The following is a 17,725-nucleotide window of genomic DNA, read 5'->3' on the forward strand; positions in this document are numbered from 1 at the left end:
TTGATCAAGATCCATTGACAGCCTGATCTCATGGGAAGAACTCTGGAATTGAGTCACAAGATCTCAGTTTGAATTCTAGATCTGTTTACTTACTAGCTGTGTGATCCAGAACAAACCCCTTAATCTCTCTGTGTCACAGTCACATCTATAAAATGAAACTCACAACACTTGCACTACCAATTGCATGAGATTGTTGTGAGTAAAGTGTTTTCAGAAATGTTCAAACCTTAGCTTACTGTGTGACTTAACACACTACCTAATGCATAGTAGGGCTTAATAAATGCTTACTATTATTTATTATATAAATGTGATTTATTCTTATTATCTTAAACCCTGTTGTCCCTATCCCATACTCCTTTCTTCTACATATGCTAAGGTTTATGTGGATTTCCAAAGAGGTGAGAGGAAGAGTATGGCAGCTTATGGAGATCACTTTCAGAACCATGGGAGACCTCAAGGCTGCACTTAGCATAAAGAGAAGCTATAACTTCCACTGGTTCACAGTTCTATTGCAACTTTTTAAAGTACTTAAGAGACAGAAACCACCTGGCATATAAGATAGAGTGCTGAGCTTGAAATCAGGGAGACATGGGCTCCAATCCAATCTCTGACTCTAGTTATATGACACTGGGTAAGTCATTTTACCTCTACATACCTTAAGTAACTTTATGTATTAAGTATAATAGTCATGAAAGTATTCACGGGTGAGTGCCTGTGTGCATGTGTGAGAGAGATGGACCCCTTTGGTGATCTGGTGAAGGCTGTGGACCCCTTCTCATGATGTTTTTAAATAAAGGAATTAGATGCTACATTTCAGTTAAGAGTTCAGTGAAAATAAAAAAGTAATCTTTCTCCATTTAAGTTCACAGAAATCCTGAAATATGGATTAAACTCTTATTCCAAATATTAACTCAATAAAACTAATTCAACTCTGGAGGGGTGAATGAGGTGATGGTGGGGGAGCAGGGAACAGGTAGCATTTTCCAAAGATTATCAAATCAACAACTGGGGCTAAATAACATAATATAGTTTTCAAGGTTTGGGGGAACCAGTCCCATGCTTTCAATAAGAATTGCCTATACCAACTTGTTCTGTTATTTAGAGACTTTGAGGCTTCTAATATTAATTAATGTGATTCTCCCAAGGTCACATGGCCAGTGTATGCTAGAGACAGGACTTGAATTCATGTCCCCTTGACTCCCAAGAAGATTTTCTAGTCATGAACTCTCTATCCACTAGAACATGTTGACTCTCTAGTACAGAGATTCCTAAACTTATTTGGTCTACCCCTTCATTTTCAAAAAAAGAAAATTACTCAGTGCCCCCCTGAAAATCTACTTTCTTTAACCCTTTAACAATATTTTTTTGAAATTGGTATCGTTTTTAAAAAATATAAAATATTTTTAAATGATGCATCTTAAATTTAACAATTTAATGTAAATTTGTGAGTTTTTTCTTGCATTGAAATTCTGATGATGCAATATTACAATGTGGAACTCTATAGTATCTTATCATAAACAAGTCATTACATGCACATATTCCTGCCAATGCATGCTGGACTTCCCAACAATACAAGACATGCTCACCTACCAACACTTGCTTGTTAAGACCTGTCAGTGGGGTTATAACTTGCATTTTGTGTGTTTATTTGGAAAATAATATAATCACTACAACTTTAACTCAACACAACAAATGAAACATGTATAAATAGTTTTTCAAAATTTTCTCATCTTCTCTTCTTTCCTTATGCTTCCACCACTCCCTTATTTTTATTCAATGCTCCCCCCCCCCACAATTGTACCAGAGGCCTGGATCATTCTAGCCCCCCTCCCAGGGAGTGGTATCACACACTTTGGGAACCTATGCATCTTACATCATGTAAAGGAAGGCCAGAGACAGCTTAAAAGGCCCTTAGAACATAGAATTCCATAGCTGGAAAGCACCTTACAAAACAGAACACAGAATATCAAAACTAGAAAGGTCCTCAGAACGTAGACCACAGCACGTTTGAATTGGAAGATATATTAAAGATCATCTAATCCAATCCTTTTTTGACTAATGGTGCCTTCAAAATGTCCCATGATGGCCTTGGGCATTGATTCTAGTCTGATGCCCTAATCACCCAATCCTATCCCCTTGCTTCCTGAGGTCATCACATTATTTTTAGTCAAATTATCTAACTAAAATATAAAGCATGGAGAGGATTTGATCATAAAGCTTTTCTGTCTACATTTTTATCTTAAATATGAATACAAATGGGCTTTGATTGTTTTTCTTATCTAAACACAAAAGAGAGGGAATATTATGTCATTGGAACTGAGACTAACTGGCAGAGACATCCGCCTTTAAACTATCAGTTTTATTTTTACAGGCGCTGTGTGGAGTTGTGATGGCAGCAACATTTTCCCTGCAGCTGCAGAATTCTGTTCTGATGAAAGCCCATCCCACTGAGGGTTCACAGAGACCTTCAGAGCCAGTGCCAAATCGTGCTTGTTCCCCTCTGGGAAGTATGAGAAGAAACCATGGACTGCTATAGCTCAAAGGGATAAAATCCTCTAGGACAAGAAAATCGTTATTAGTTTGACAAAAATCATTAGAACCACAAAGCACTCTGGATGCAATTTATTTCAATCTCTACACTGTACTTATGAGGAAACTGAGGCCCACAGATGAATACCTTAGCCAAGATAGCATGAATAGTTAGTGATCAAACCAGAATTACAGCCAGGTCTCTTTGATTCTCAGGTCTGGACCCTTTCCACTGTACCATGTTAATTTCAAACTCCACTGTACTTGATGCAATGTCATTTTGAGTTATCAAATGGCTTACACCAAAATGTTTTAAGTTCATCTGACTCTGACAACTTATAGGGTAAAAGTTCAAATCTGTTTCTTGATATCTAAAATAATGAGATTTGACTAGATAATCTTAAGACTTTAGAAGTGACTCCTGATCATAAGAAAACTAACAAGAAAATCTAACCATGACCAGATTTCATAGAATTTGCTTCCCACTTTGCAGAATGGAAATGAGACTAACACATACCATGATGCCACTGAGCATATTTTAAAAGAACAATAACCTAGGTCATCACAGAGTCATAGAATTCCAGAGTTGGAAGGGAACTCAGTGATCAAGCCACACCCAAAAAAGAAAACTTTCTACACTGTATCCAACCAAGGATCAGACAGATTCAGCTTAAAGAGATCCCACTGAGAACTCACTATTTGACAAAAACTGTTGGGAAAACAGGAAAATAATATGGCAGAGACTAGGCATAGACCAACATCTCACACCCTATACCAAGGCAAGGTTGAAATAGATACATGATTTAGACATAAGAGATGATACCATAAGTAAATTATGTGAGCAAGGTATAGTTTACCTGTCAGATCTGTGGAGAAGGAAAGAATTTATGACCAAAGAAGAGATAGGGAAAATTATGAAATGGAAAGTGGATAATTTTGATTACATTAAATTAAAAAGTTTATGTACAAACAAAACCAACACAACCAAGATTAGAAGGGAAGCAGAGCACTGGGAAACAATTTTTATAACCAGTGTTTCTGGTGAAGGCCTCACTTCTAAAATATATAAAGAACTGAGTCAAATTTATAAGAATACAAGTAATTAGGGGTGGCCAGGTGGCTCATCAAGTAAGAGCACCGGCTCCAGTGTCAGGACGTCCTAGCTCAAATCCAGGCTCAGATACTTAGCACCACACCCAGAAATAACTGGCTGTGTAACCTTGAGCAAGTTACTTAACCCTGATTGCTTTAAAAAAAAAAGAATACAAGTAATTTCTCAATTGATAGCTCAAAAGATATGCACAGGCAGTTTTTAGGTAAAGAAATTAAAGCTATCTGGGGGCAGCTCAGTGGCACAGTGAATAGAGCACTGGCCCTGAAGTCAGGAGGACCTGGGTTCAAGTCCAGCCTCAGACACTTACACACACACACACACACACACACAAAAAAAACCTAGCCATGTGACCTTGGGCAAGTCACTTAACCCCAATTGCACTCCAAAAAGCAAAAAAAAGAAAAAAGAAAAAAGAAATTAAAGCTATCTATAATTAATTTAAAAAGCTCTAAATCACTATTGATTAAAGAAATGCAAATTAAAACAATTTTGAGGTACCACTTCACAACCCATCAGACTGGCTAATATGACAGAAAAGGAAAATGATAAATGTTGGAGATGGGAAAATTAGAACACGAATGCATTGTTGGTGGAGTTGTGAACTGAGAGCTCTGGAGGGAATTTGGAACTATGCCCAAAGGGCTATAAAAATGTGTATTCCCTTTGATCCAGCAATACCACTACTAGGTCTATATCCCAAAGAGATCATAAAAATGGGAAAGGGCCCACATGTACAAAAATAATTATAGTGGCTCTTTTAGTGGTAGCCAAGAATTGGAAATTGAGAGGATGTCAATCAATTGAGGAATGACTGAACAAGTTGTAGTATATGAATGTAATAGAATATTATTTTTTCTATAAAAAATGATGAGCAGGCAGATTTCAGAAAAACCTGGAAAGATTTATGTGAACTAATGTTGAGTGAAGTGTGCAGAACCAGGAGAACATTGTACATAGCAACAGCAACAATATGTAATGATTAACTACATTAGACTTAGGTCTTCAGAGCAATACAATGATCCAAGACAATTTCAAAAGACTTGTGATGGAAAATGCTAACAACATCCAGAGAAAGAACTATGGAGTCTGAATGCAAATTGAAGCATACTGTTTTCATTTTGGGTTTTTTTTTCTTCTTTCTTATGGTTTTCCCCTTTTGTTCTGATTCTTCCTTTCACAATATGACTAATGTGGAAATATTTTTAACATGATTATACATGTATAACCTATATCACATTATTTGCTGTCCTGTGGAGGCAGGAGGGAAGGAAGAAGGGGGGAAAAGATTTTGGAACTCAATATTTTGCAAAAACGAATGTTGAAAACTATCTTTACATGTAATTAGGAAAAAATGAAATGCTATTAAGAAAAAAGAAAAAACTCCCATTGAAGGTGAACTCATTGATTCCAAAGCAGTCCATTATGCTTTTCCATAGCTCTAATTATGAAGAAGAAAGAAACTGAGTAACCTCAATTTCAGTTTCAAAAGAAAGTGAAATGTAAGACTCATCTAATTCCATGCCTCTTGTCTTCCCTCTCCTTCCCCTATATGGAGAACCTTTGAAAAAGAGACAACGTGTGTATTTGAAATACTAAGAGATAAGTTATAGAACTGAATTTGATAAATGTCCCAGCTAGAAAAAGACTGTGAAGTACAGAGAGAACTCAGATTTTGTTTCTAGAAAGATTGAAAGAAATGACAGTGTCTACTCTTCTCTTTGAGAAACACTGGAGACATTTCCTCTTAGAACTGAATTTAACACTTGCACTATGGAGACAGTTTCCTAAAAAGAATTTTTGAGAGACCTTGACTACTATCTTGAGAGAGCTGAATGGTAGGAATGCATTTCCAGAGTTGAACATCCTATGTGGGGTTGGATCTACTGTGTTACAACACCCAAGTTGACAACCATACCAATTTTCACTTCTAAATCTGCTCCTTAACTTTTTACCTTTTTAATTCTCATGCTGGGCTCTCAGGCAGTCAAGGGATATGTTCTGAGATTTCCTCATCTCTGTCATTATTCAATTAATTCTAAGTTCAACCTCAACTTACAGCATTAATTAAAGAAAAATTCCTTTTCTATAAACTTTCTCTTCTCTCCATTCCCTGAGACTTGGCTTCCTTCAGATAATCAAGCACCTCTAGTCATTTTTTCCAGCACTGGACAAAATTTCACTTATAGACCCTTTCCCCAAAACACTGATCCTGGAGGGAGACTTGAAATACTTCTTGCTTCCCACTGCCAGTTGCTGACTCTAAGCCATTAATCAGTAACCTCTCCTCCTCTTATGTTCATATGATTAATATTTTCAATTCTATTTAAATCATGGTAGTTTCTTTGTTACAGACTCCAAATCATTATTCCTCCTTTCTTGAGTTCAGTATCAGATTCACAGTTTTCCCTTTCCTTCCTAACTCTTGTCTTTATACTAGTAGACTTCAATGTTCACTTTCTCAAACTTCCTGACCTCCCAAATCCTCAGTCTCCTCAAATCCTATGATCTCAGTTGTATGGTGGATGAGATGCTAGAGATCAGAGTCAGGAACACATTTTAATTCTGCCTCAGACACTAGTTTTATGATCCTGACAACTCACTTAATCTCTTAACCTCAGTTTCTGCATCTGTAAAACTGAACAGCACAACTTCATAGGATTGTTGTAAGGATCCAGTAAAATAATATATGTAAAGTGCTTTGTCAACCAGAAAGTAATATATAAATGTGAGCTACGTACTATTAGTGTTGTTGTTACTACTACTTCTACTGCTGCTTCATACTACCTCAGCCCTACAGAAGGATGATCACATTTTTTTTTCTTTCTCATAGTTTTTCCCTTTTGTTCTGATTCTTCTTTCACAACATGACTAATGTAAAAATATGTTTAATATGATCATACATGTATAGCCTATATCAGATTGCATACCATCTTGAGGAGGGAGAATGAAGGGAGGGACAAAATTTAGAAGTCAAAATCTTTAAAAAGTAAATGCTGAAAACTAAAAATAATTAATTGAAAATTTTTAATAAAAAAAGGATGATCACATGCCAAGTGGCCCACTTCTTTAATCAAGACCTCTGTATTCATCTGGTTGACAATAGCCTATCATTCTCTCTTTCTCTCTGTGTTTAACCTTTCCTAAATCTATTCTTTGCCTTCTTCAAGATCTCCAATCCTTCACTGCTCAGTTCTTTCTCAGTCCATTCTCTCTGCTCCATCTTCACTTTCCTTCCTTCCCAGTCTCAACCTTATATTTAACAAATACAGCTCTACACTGACATCTACTCTTAAATCTCTCAAACCCACTTCCATTGTTGTTCATCCCTTGACAAACCTCATCTCTTGATTACCCCCACCATCCATTGCTTCTGTTCCTTTACAGGCACTGTTAAATGGTGCTGGAGGAATTCATACAACTGTGCTAACACAACACAATAAATTCATATTATCTAACTTCAATTTGATCTTCACTATAGCAAGACAATCAATTTCTTCAATTTCTCCTTAATTGATTTTCTAACTCATTCTATCCCCAAACCTGTCTTACCTTCCCTTTCCTCTCTTTCAACTAAAGATCTTGCCTCATACCTGACTGAGAAAATGGAGGTCATTTCCCTGTGAATTTCCTTTCTTCACTGCAAAACCCCATGACACCATCCCCCACTCTCTCCTGCTTTCCCCTAGTCTCTGACAAAAAGGGTCCTTTCTATGCCAAGGTTAAAGTCACTACACATGCCTTTGATCCCATTCTTTTCCAACTTTCTCTGTAGATTGCAACTACCATTGAATCCCTTCATTCTCTCTAATCTTCAACTACTCCCTTTCATAGGATCCCTTTCTCTTGGTTCCTTTCCTACTGCCTTCAGACATGCTCAAGGTGTACTAGCCTGCTCCCCAGGCCAGGGATGCTCTCCACACTCACTTCTACTTCACAGAATTCCCTTCTTTCTTGAACAACAATAAGCACTTACTAAGAGACAGGCACAGTGGTAAGCTTTAGGGAAACAGAGACAAGCATAAAGACAGTCCCTGCCCTTGAGGAAACTTACTTTGTAAGGGGAGAAGGCAACACATAAAAGAAAGTTTAAGGAGGGGGGAAAGTGACAAGGGTACTCATTTGAGGTCATGGTGGAGAAAGTTCATGGAGTCCTTGTAAAGCCTGGGAGAGAAATGAGGACATGCCAAGTCTGGAACTTTCCTTAAAGTAGAGGTACTGGGAGGAACCAATCAAGCAGAGGAAGGGGCCCAAGTATACAGTGAACTGGCAGGGTAAGAAGACTGCTGAAGCATGATGGAGAGAGTCAGAAATGAATCCTAGTGAGGAAAGAGCTTCCATAAGCAGTTCAAGCATCACCTTCGATATGATTTCTTTTCTTATGCCATCAATTCCTAGCAGCCTCATTCCTAAACTATCATCTGTTAAGTTATTTTATATTTATGTGTATTTATTCTGTATGTATTTTAATATACTTATATACACATATGTATATACATGAAAATATGTTCATGTGTATATACTTGTTATCTCCCTATTAAAATGTCAGCTCCTAATGAGCAGGGATTGTTTCATTCATTGTGTTTATATAACCAATGCCTAACACTGTGCCTTGGAAATAATAGGCACTTAATAAATGTTTGTTGATGGAGTGAATGATTTATCTTATCTCCTAGTTTAATAAGCTTAATCAAACATCAATGCTAATGATTATTTATTAGTAATGTAAAAAGCATCCACCAATGTATACTACAGTGAAAAAGATCACAGACATGGATACCTCTGATCATTGAATATAAATGCTCATTTCTCTTCATCTCTAGAGATACAGCCCCACCATTCAGCTTTCTTAGGATGACGAAGTTTCTCAAGAATTCTCTAGTTATTAATTTAACACCCTATGGCCTCCAGAGCATGAGAGTTAAACTCAGGTATCTCAGGAATATTTCTTTGGTGAATCCAAAATATAACAATTAACTCCCTCAGTCTTCCAAGAAAAAAATGACTCAGTCTTTTCTCCTGTTGCTTCACAAAGTTTCTTTCCAACCATGACAAATAACAGTCTTAAAAATGACAGTTCAATTGGTTCCCTTCCAATATTATTACAATATTCCCTATGAAAGATGAAGAAACAGTATGGTTATTGAAGCTGGGCTTACAAAAGCAAGTGGAAAATTTCAAAAATAGGCACATTTCAGGGATATAAGTACTCCTATTCAAAAGCAAAGGAAAAGTCATAACATTCCCAGTATTGTGTGACAGAAAAGGGGCAGGGATGGAAGTCAGAACAGAATTCCAGTCTTTACTTTGCCACTAACTCATTGGGTGACCTTGGGCAAGTTACTTCATCTACAAAGACTGTATTTACTTTGTCCAAGAAAAATGTGAGATTTGGGTGAGGTGATTTCTAAGGTCCCTTCTGGTTTAACATTCTTTTTGCTATTGCTCTACAACAGGGGTTCTCAATCTGAGGACAGACTATTGGGGAGCAGGTTCTATAAACTTGCATAAGAAAAAAAATCTCTATTTTTATTAGACCTCTCACAGAAAATTAGAATGTCCTTCAATTAAGTTTTAAAAATCATCATTCTCAGAGGGGTCCATAAGTTTCAACAGACTGCCAAAACAGTCCATTACACACAAAAAAAGGTTTAAGAATTCATGTTCTAGAAGAATAGAGGAGCCTATTGTGCTCTAAGAGTTTACCTGTACACCTAAAACTAGGCTGTGATTATACAAAACTACAGAATGAGTCCCAGATTTGATCATCAGCAAGTCATTTCACCTTAACGGACCTCAGTTTTCCAATCTATAAAACAAGAGTTTGGACCAAATGGTCCCTAAATGGCCCTTCTAGTTCTGACATTCTATGTTCTAAATTTTTAAGTTCTGTTCCAGGTATAAGATTCCATGTTTTAAGGACCCTTCAAGTTTTAACAATCTAATTCTAAGATGCCTTCTAAATCTATAAATCTATAAAACACAAGATCCCACTGGCTGCAAGTTAGAACTCCAAGAGAAGCCCATGCTTGCTTCACCTAGATGACTTCTGGGGATAATGGGACTCCAATGTTTTTCCATAAAGAGAAGGCAAAGAGTATCAATTTTCTCAGGAAAAGTTTAAATTATCCTCCTTCAGAAAAGATAGCTTAATTTGATAAAGAGACCTCCCCCCAACTAAAATCCAGGGCAGAAATTGGGGGAATTTCTTTAGGAGACATTAAACATAAGTGGAAGGGAAGGGAAGAGGGGGAAGTTATAAAGAATACATTATAAACTGTGTGATGTAGGTCAAGGCAATATGCAAATTTTTGTTTCTTCATCTGTCAAATGAAAATAATAATACTTACTTTACCTAATTCCAAAGACTTGGGAGAACAAGTAAATTGTTTTTAAAAATCTATAAATTTTAAATATCATTATGATTAACAACAATAATTACATTAGCATTAAGTTGTGTGAAAAGAACTAATTTCTTACATTATTATTTTTTAAAACCTAGATCTGTGTTTTCAGTCTTCACTCTACCTGTCACTGAAAAGTCTTGGAGAGTTGCCTGGGGCACCAAGAGATTAATCATTTGCTAATAGTCACATAGTGTGAGTTAAGGGTAGAATTTGAACCTAGGTATTCTAGACTCCCAGATCAAGTCTATATCTCAGTTTCTTATTTATTTTAATCAAGATATAAGTACAACTTTCTGGGGGAAAATCCCTTTTATTTTCGGCCAGATTGAATGATAGTCTAAAAGCAAGAAATTTTTTCCATTTTTTTTTATCATATTAATTATATTTAGTGCAAACTGGGCTCATCCTAAGGGAATTTTCCTCATTTGACCTTTATTTCTTTTATTCCTCATTAAAACCCTGTGGTAGTCAGGGCAGATATTTTACCCCCAAGAAGGCAGGAACCCATTTTTCTCCAAACTTTGCATGCCAATCCCCTCCTTTCCCACCTCAACTCCTCCCTCAGTGACTGGCATTGTGCTCTACACACAGGAAACACTAAATAATTGTCGAATGAATGAACAATCCCGCGAGAAGGCAGGATTGACAGTATCATCCCCATTTTTCAGATGGGAAAATCAGAACCCAGAACAGCTCAGTGATTTTTCCAAGTTATACAACCAATAAAAGACAGAGTCGGTACAAAAATCCAGGTCTCCTGACTCCTGAATGGTATTCTTGCCATCACAACATTCACCCTAAAGAATGACATCAGAAGTAACCAGGTGATGAATTTCAATGAGAGAAATGCAGAGAGGTGAATTTCCCTTAATTTGGCTATTAACCTAAAATCCACAGAACTCTAAGAGTTTATGGTACATTTAGGTGGTTCTATGAATTTGGATGGAAACAAGTTATATCTTTATCTTCACTTACCTTTAAAATTTAGTATTTCTTTTAATTATGATTTTTAAAAAATATGATTCTGAGAAGGGCTCCATAGGCTTCCCAAGATGTCCAAAGGGTTTCATGACATAAAAAGGTTAAGAACCCCTGCCTTGATTCGTGCAACCTTCTTCACAAAGGTAGCTAGGGTAGCTTTGTCATAGGGAATGACCTCTAAAATTTCTCACTGGCAGAATGGCATACACATGGGTACATTTCTGGTGTTTGGGGCACTGAAAGGGTAAATGACTGGCCTGGAGATTCACAACCTGTATGTGTCAGAGAATGGACTTGGAACACGGGGCTTCCTGATTTAGTATAGCTCTCTATCTACACTGTCTTTAGGCTAATACATACAAACAGCAGTTAGTCTCCTATCTGTCTTCCACAGTGTATGGGTGAAATAACATCTCAGAGAACCAGCATCCCATCTAAACCATGCAACAAAGGCCTGTTGTGGGCTACAAGAACCAAAGAAAGCTACATTGGAAACTAGTTTCCCAGCTCAAAAGGGATGCATTTCCCTGCCTCAGCTAGGCGGCTTCTCCTTCCTTTTCCTCTCTCCGTCCTCAGAGCAGAAGCTAAAACCAAAGACGCCAGGGCTAGGTATGAGTCAGCAGTGTCAAGTGGTGCGTAAGGGGCTATTTCCAAGCTTAAGACACTATGGTGACAGTTGAGCCAAATCATTACAGCACTAGAATTTCACCCAGCGGTCATGTTAACGATTAGACTCTGCTCTACTTGAGTCATGATTGCAGAAAAAGCTGCAAATGGAACATGTATTTTAATTGCCAGCATTTACTGGACTGCTGTTGTCATGAGCAGCATCTTGACAAAAGCCTCAGCAGTGTTTTGTTTTTATTTCCTGTGGAGGCTAAAGAAACTGGGATGTTGACATACCTATCAGAGTCAATATTTTTTGAGAACTCATATAGATTCTAAGTGTTTGTGTATATTTGTATGTATCTCCATTTAAGAGTTTATTGAATGTGTAAGTCTAGCTAGAGAGAGGGTTAGGATTTGGAGTTAGAAGTGACCTTGGAGGTTGGAGGTCAGTTACTAATTTAACTGGAGGTCAGGTAAATGAAGCAGGTCCAACTTCCTCATTTTTTACAGATGAAAAAACTGAGACCCAAACATATGAAATGATTTCCCTAAGGTCACCCAGATCATAAGTAGCCCAGCTCACAGAACCACAGAATTTTAGAGACCCATGAGGTCATTTAGTCCAACCCATATCCAAAAAGGAAGCCCCACTATGACATACCTAACAAGTGGCCATACAGCCCTCTTACTTCAAATCTTATGACCCACTGTCAGATAGATATGTGTGTATTTGTGTACAAGTGCATGTATATTTGAGTATATATATGTATATCCACATACACACACATATGAATTGTATATAAGTGTGTATGTATATGTGAGGGCATGTTTGTATGCATTGTATACATGTATGCTTATTTCATTGCACATATTCATTGCATATGCATACATATGTGTATAAACTATGTATTTATCAGAATACATCTATCTGCAAAGCCAAAGAGTACTTCATTATTAGAAAATTCCTCTATACTAAGCAACAGCTCTCTAAAGCAAGTTAGAGCACATTCAAGATGCTGGTAATATTGCTTTAAAACAACAACAACAAAGAAAAACCACCTTACAGCATATTTGCATTACTGAAAAATAATCTCTCATGAATCTGGGACACCTACAATCATCGATAAGCAAGAGGCAGTCAAACCAATCCAGTTCTAGTTTACAGCAGGATAAACCTTCATCAAATGGCTACCAGGCCTGGAGATTCACTCTCTAATCCCCACATTGAACTTTTGGTTATAAACTGTAAAAGGGCCACCCATAAATCACAGGTGTCACCACCACTAAGCAAGGTCAAAGCAAACAAATTCTTCGAAGTTGCTGACCTACATAGAGATGCTGGCTACCCTTGGCATCTGATTCAGCCAAGCTCAGGAAGGCCCAGCTCTAGCCACCAACTTTTCAGCTTTTCAACATGGAGCTCTCTTTGAGCATGGGCAGGGACATATTACTGATTTTCAAGCAACTTGGCTCAGCAAAATCCTGAAGGCCTGGCCCAGTGTCAGCTGCCCAGTTTCTCTTGATTCAATACATATCATTGGGCAGCCACGACTAATCAGATACTGTCTTTTCCCTCCCATCAAAAAGCTGATTTCCTTTGGAATAAAAATATATAGATATATAGATCCACACACACACACACACACACACACACACACACACATATACACATACACACATAAAGAATGGAGGCACAGAGATCCCTAATGGACAGACTGTGCACTCAGGTTTCTTCTTGGTCCATGTTCCTCTCAGGGGAAGGAGCAACCCAGAAATTTCTCTGCTGCTGGCTCTGAGCTGGCTGCCAGAGTGAGATGTAAAACCTTCACATCCAAACCTTCAAACCAATAACTTTAAAACACATGATTTTTTCCTGCCAAGTTAAGCCTCCGTTTTTGCGCATTTAGGACAAATTCAATATGCAAACCCTTGTTCCTGCTTTCCTCACAGGGAAACTGTAAGTGCGACCCACCCTAGTGTAATCCAGGCTGCTCTGATCCCACCGGCCCCTGTCCCCGCGCCCTTCTTTCCACCCCTCACCCCAGTCTACAGAGTTTAGCATATTATGACAGAATACCCTTGCTCTCTGCAAATCTAGACTGATTCCATCACATCCATCATACCAGGAAAGGGGGGAGGGTGGGGAAAGACACACACACACTCACACACATACACACACATTTGATCAATCCAGACAGACCTTCCGAGGGCATCTGGGCATGCCGACACTCCCTGGGCAGGAGGATGGGGAAGGACAACGGGGGTGTTACCTTCGGTCACATAGCTGTGGTCTCGGAGAAAGCTGTGGTTAATTTTCCGCGTGTCCGCGTCCTCGCCCATTGACAGCAGGGCTCCTCAGCATGCCCAGCCGCAGTGGACGGAGAGAATCAGTAGAGGTCGTCGCAAGAGCACCATCCATGCTGCCTAGCAGAGGCGGGGGGCTGCCTGGGCTCCGGAGCACAGCAGCATCCTGAGGGCTGATGGTGCGGCAAAGGCTGGGGTGGGGGTGCAGGTGCGGGGGAGGGAGGTTTAAAAAAAAAACGGAGACCAGGGGGAGGGGGGAACGCCGCCACAGAGAGAGAGAGAGACAGCAGCTTCTAGGGGGAAAAATTTTGTTTAAATGCCACACGCCCAGGGTGGGGGAAGGCAGTAGGTGGTCTGCGTGTCTGAAGAGAAAAAAAAACATATGCACACACACACGCGCGCGCACACACACCAGCCCAGCACTTTCTCCAGCAGGCAGTCAGTAGGGAAATGAGCCGGTCGTCAGTCAGGTACTCCCATGCCCGGAGAGCTCCCACGGCAGCCTCTGCTCTGGGAAGAAGCTGCGGGCAGAATACTCCTCAGGCGGGCGACTGCAGTAAAAGACGCTTGGTGAGGCTGGGCTCTGCTCGGCTCAGCTCTGCTGCTTTGCCCGCTGCTGCTGCTACTGCTGCTGCTGCTGCCGCCGCCACCAGTGCAGTCACACGCCCGTACTGCATCCGCTTGGGCCCCTCCCAGCCTGCCTTCAGCCACCCACCCAACCACGTAGGGGCTGCATGGGCTAAAGTGAAAAATGAGACTGCAGGTAATTATTGGAATTCGCCACTGCTAGGGGGTGGGGGACTGGCAGGAAGGAGGCCAGAAAAACTGAAAGGAGGATGCTTAGGTTGGTTGGTATCATGAGCTTGCACAAACTATAGGATGGTGGTGACATCTGTGCCTCAGTTTCTCCCTCTGTAAACGGAGGGAGAAGCTAGGGTGGATTTGATTATGACTCTCCAAGGTGCTTTCAAGTTCTGGTCTTCCAGAGTCCTGCCAGATCTAATCTTTTGTTTTCTATGTCCTAAGATCCCCTTTTGGCTCTGACATTCATGTTGATGGAAGGTTCCTTCCAGCCCTAACATTGCCCATTTTAAAGCTCCTTCTAGCTCTAACTTTCAATATTCCGTGTTCTCAGGTTCCTTCCAGATCTGTTCTTCTGTATTCTAAGGTGTCCCCTACCTCTGATGTTGTGTTCTAAGGTGTTTCCCAGGTGTTCTAAAGGTTCTTCCAATTCTGACATTGTGATCCATGTGTCTTCTCAGCTTTAAAATGTTTTAAGTTCATATTTCAACCCCACTTTACAGCTTGTAATGAATATTCTTCACAATAAGCTATATTATGTCCATTCTACAGATGAGATCATGGAAGCCAAGACAAATGAACTGGTATTGGGACTCATCTTTGGGTCTCCTGACTCCTAAGTGTAGCATTCTTTCCTCAGTACTGTAACAGGGCAGAGGGCCCTGGAAGGTCTTGTTTTCCAAACTGATTGGAAAAGAGATGACAACAAAATGATGAGTTCCTCCATTAGTATCTAGCCCATTGTGGATCAATAATGCAACATGGAAACAAAAACATACATTTCTAAGAAAGATCTCTTCAAATGACCAGTTTGAGATCAATCCTCATTAGAGATGAGGAAACTGGCCCAGGAAGGTTGCTCAACTATAACCTCATTTCCATTTTTGACAGGATTCCTTGGCATTGGATAAAATCTCTGATGAGGGATTTTCCTCTCCCACTGAACTCAATTTTTAAAAAGAGAAATCTTTAGTAGAGAGCACAGGGATCTGCCTTTGACCTTGAGCAATTCAACACATCAGACTGAAAAAAATATCAGTGATCTGGATGAAGAAAGAGGGTCATATACTTCTCATTTGCAGACAATACAAAGAAATGAAGAGATAATTTTCTGGATGACATTTAGGAGCCCCCCCCTCAAATCTCAGCTGGCTAGAGTGAGGGGGTGAATGTAATAATCTGAGATTTAATAGAGATAAATGCAAACCTTATTCTGGGTTCAGAGAGTCAATTGAACAAATATTCGGTCTAGAAAAGGGTTGCCAGAAAAAAGATCTGGGGGTGGGGGTCATGAATTCTAAACCAGTTATAGATCAACAATGGCACATGGAAACAAATCCCAAAATTGCATTAAGAGAAGCACAAAGTCTTTGTTATTAGGGACAGCTATCTGGGACAGAGCAGGGAGTAGGATTTGAGGGATTCTAGATAATGTAAAAATAAAAGATATCAATAAAAATCTATTTTTAAAAATGAGAAACTGCCCAGAAGGAGGGAGCTGATAGACCCATTGTACTCTATTCTGGTACAGTACTGCACTAACTTCTGGGTAACATATTTTGAGAAGGAAACTGATAAATAAGCATGTCCAGAGGAGGGCACCCAGCTAGGTCAGAGGATGGGAGAAGATTTAGGGAGGACCTAACTGCTGAGTTCAGTGAAGAGAAAGGCTGCTATGTGAAAAAAGGGACTTGGGCTGTTCTACTTGGCCCCAAAGGGCAGAAAGAAGAGCATTAAGTAGAGGTTAAAGAGAAGCCTATTTAAGCTGAACGTAAGGAACTGAATAAAAATAACTAGCATTTATACACTTTAAGGTTTGCAAAGCACTTTTTTTTTGCTTTTTAGAGGGCAATTGGAGTTAAGTGACTTGCCCAAGGTCACATGGCTAGTGTTAAGTGTCTGAGGCTGAATTTGAACTTGGGTCCTCCTGACTCCAAGGCCGGTGCTCTGTTCACTGCATTACCTAGCCACCCCGGTTTGCAAAGCACTTTACAAATATCTCATTCAATCCTCACAACAATTCTGTGACATAGGTGCTAATATTATCCTCATTTTACAGCTGAGGAAACTGAGGCAGGCAGACTTTCTGTGTCTACCCAGGGTCCCACAACTAATAAGTTTCTGAGCTGGAATTTGAACACAGGCATTCCTGATTCTGCTATCCAGTTTTCTATCAGGCACACCACCTAGTGAGATGGGCAGCCTCTGCAAGTGGGTTCTTAATCAGTAGAGGTCTTCTGGTGGAGGCTAAATCACCATTTGTTGAGTATTTAGTTAACAAGAAAGTATGGCTGTTCATGATTGGTTTCACTGTATAACTTCTGAGCCTCCATTTCCTCACCTGCAAAATGGGACTACTACTAGTCATACAACCTACCTCATAGGTTTGTGGTGAGGGAAGTACTTTGTAAATCTTAAATAAGCTGTACTGATATTAATACTGCCTTTTGAAATTTCTGCTGAAAATACTAAATTGAATTTTAATACCCTTATTCATTCCTTTTTCTATTAAATGGTTTTTTTTTTCATGCCTACTATGTGCTAGGCACTGGAATAGCCATTATTTTTTTCTTTCCCTATAGACAAATAGCACTCATTTAGGGCTATCAAAATAAAAATCAAATGGTCATAATACTTTAGTTAGAAACAGTTAGCCTCTATGATAAATTACTAGTTTGTTGACAACCCTACCTTGATAGACAAAAGGCTTTCTATCATATGCCTAGGGAAAGTAAGACTTTTTTTTAAATATTTTGATAACTGAGTTACCATATAGTCAGTATCCTTTGTGATCCTATGTATTATATATGGTGATATATTTATAAAGTTACCATGTAATTCAGTATTCTTTGTGATCCTATGCATTTAAAAACACTATCCTGAGAAAGAATATATAGGCTTTCCCAGACTGCCAAAGGTTTCATGACATCAAAAAAGTTAAGGGCCCCCACACCCCACTTTCAAGGTTCACTTAAAGTAGATA

At 39.1% G+C, this 17,725-nt stretch overlaps 1 protein-coding gene across 5 annotated transcripts in view; it reads right to left on the reverse strand.

The window, feature by feature from the left end:
• The window catches only part of PPP2R2C (protein phosphatase 2 regulatory subunit Bgamma), a 397,718-nt gene that overhangs the window by 240,799 nt on the left and 139,194 nt on the right, over positions 1-17,725 (reverse strand). For 3 of the 5 annotated variants that reach the window (XM_069070108.1, XM_069070117.1, XM_069070093.1), the window contains exon 1: positions 13,908-14,397. The exons of 1 other annotated variant lie outside the window; for it this stretch is intronic. In XM_069070108.1, the coding sequence (XP_068926209.1) occupies positions 13,908-13,977 (70 nt within the window). In that variant the 5' untranslated portion in view covers positions 13,978-14,397. Of the gene's footprint in view, positions 1-13,837; positions 13,866-13,907; positions 14,398-17,725 lie in introns of those variants that run through there. One more of the 5 variants, XM_069070127.1, reaches the window with a different exon arrangement.

Source organism: Petaurus breviceps, unplaced genomic scaffold (assembly GCF_028583685.1).
Source record: "Petaurus breviceps papuanus isolate PSGF00001 unplaced genomic scaffold, PetGlider_PUasm1.0 140, whole genome shotgun sequence".
NCBI classification, from domain to species: Eukaryota; Metazoa; Chordata; class Mammalia; order Diprotodontia; family Petauridae; genus Petaurus; species Petaurus breviceps.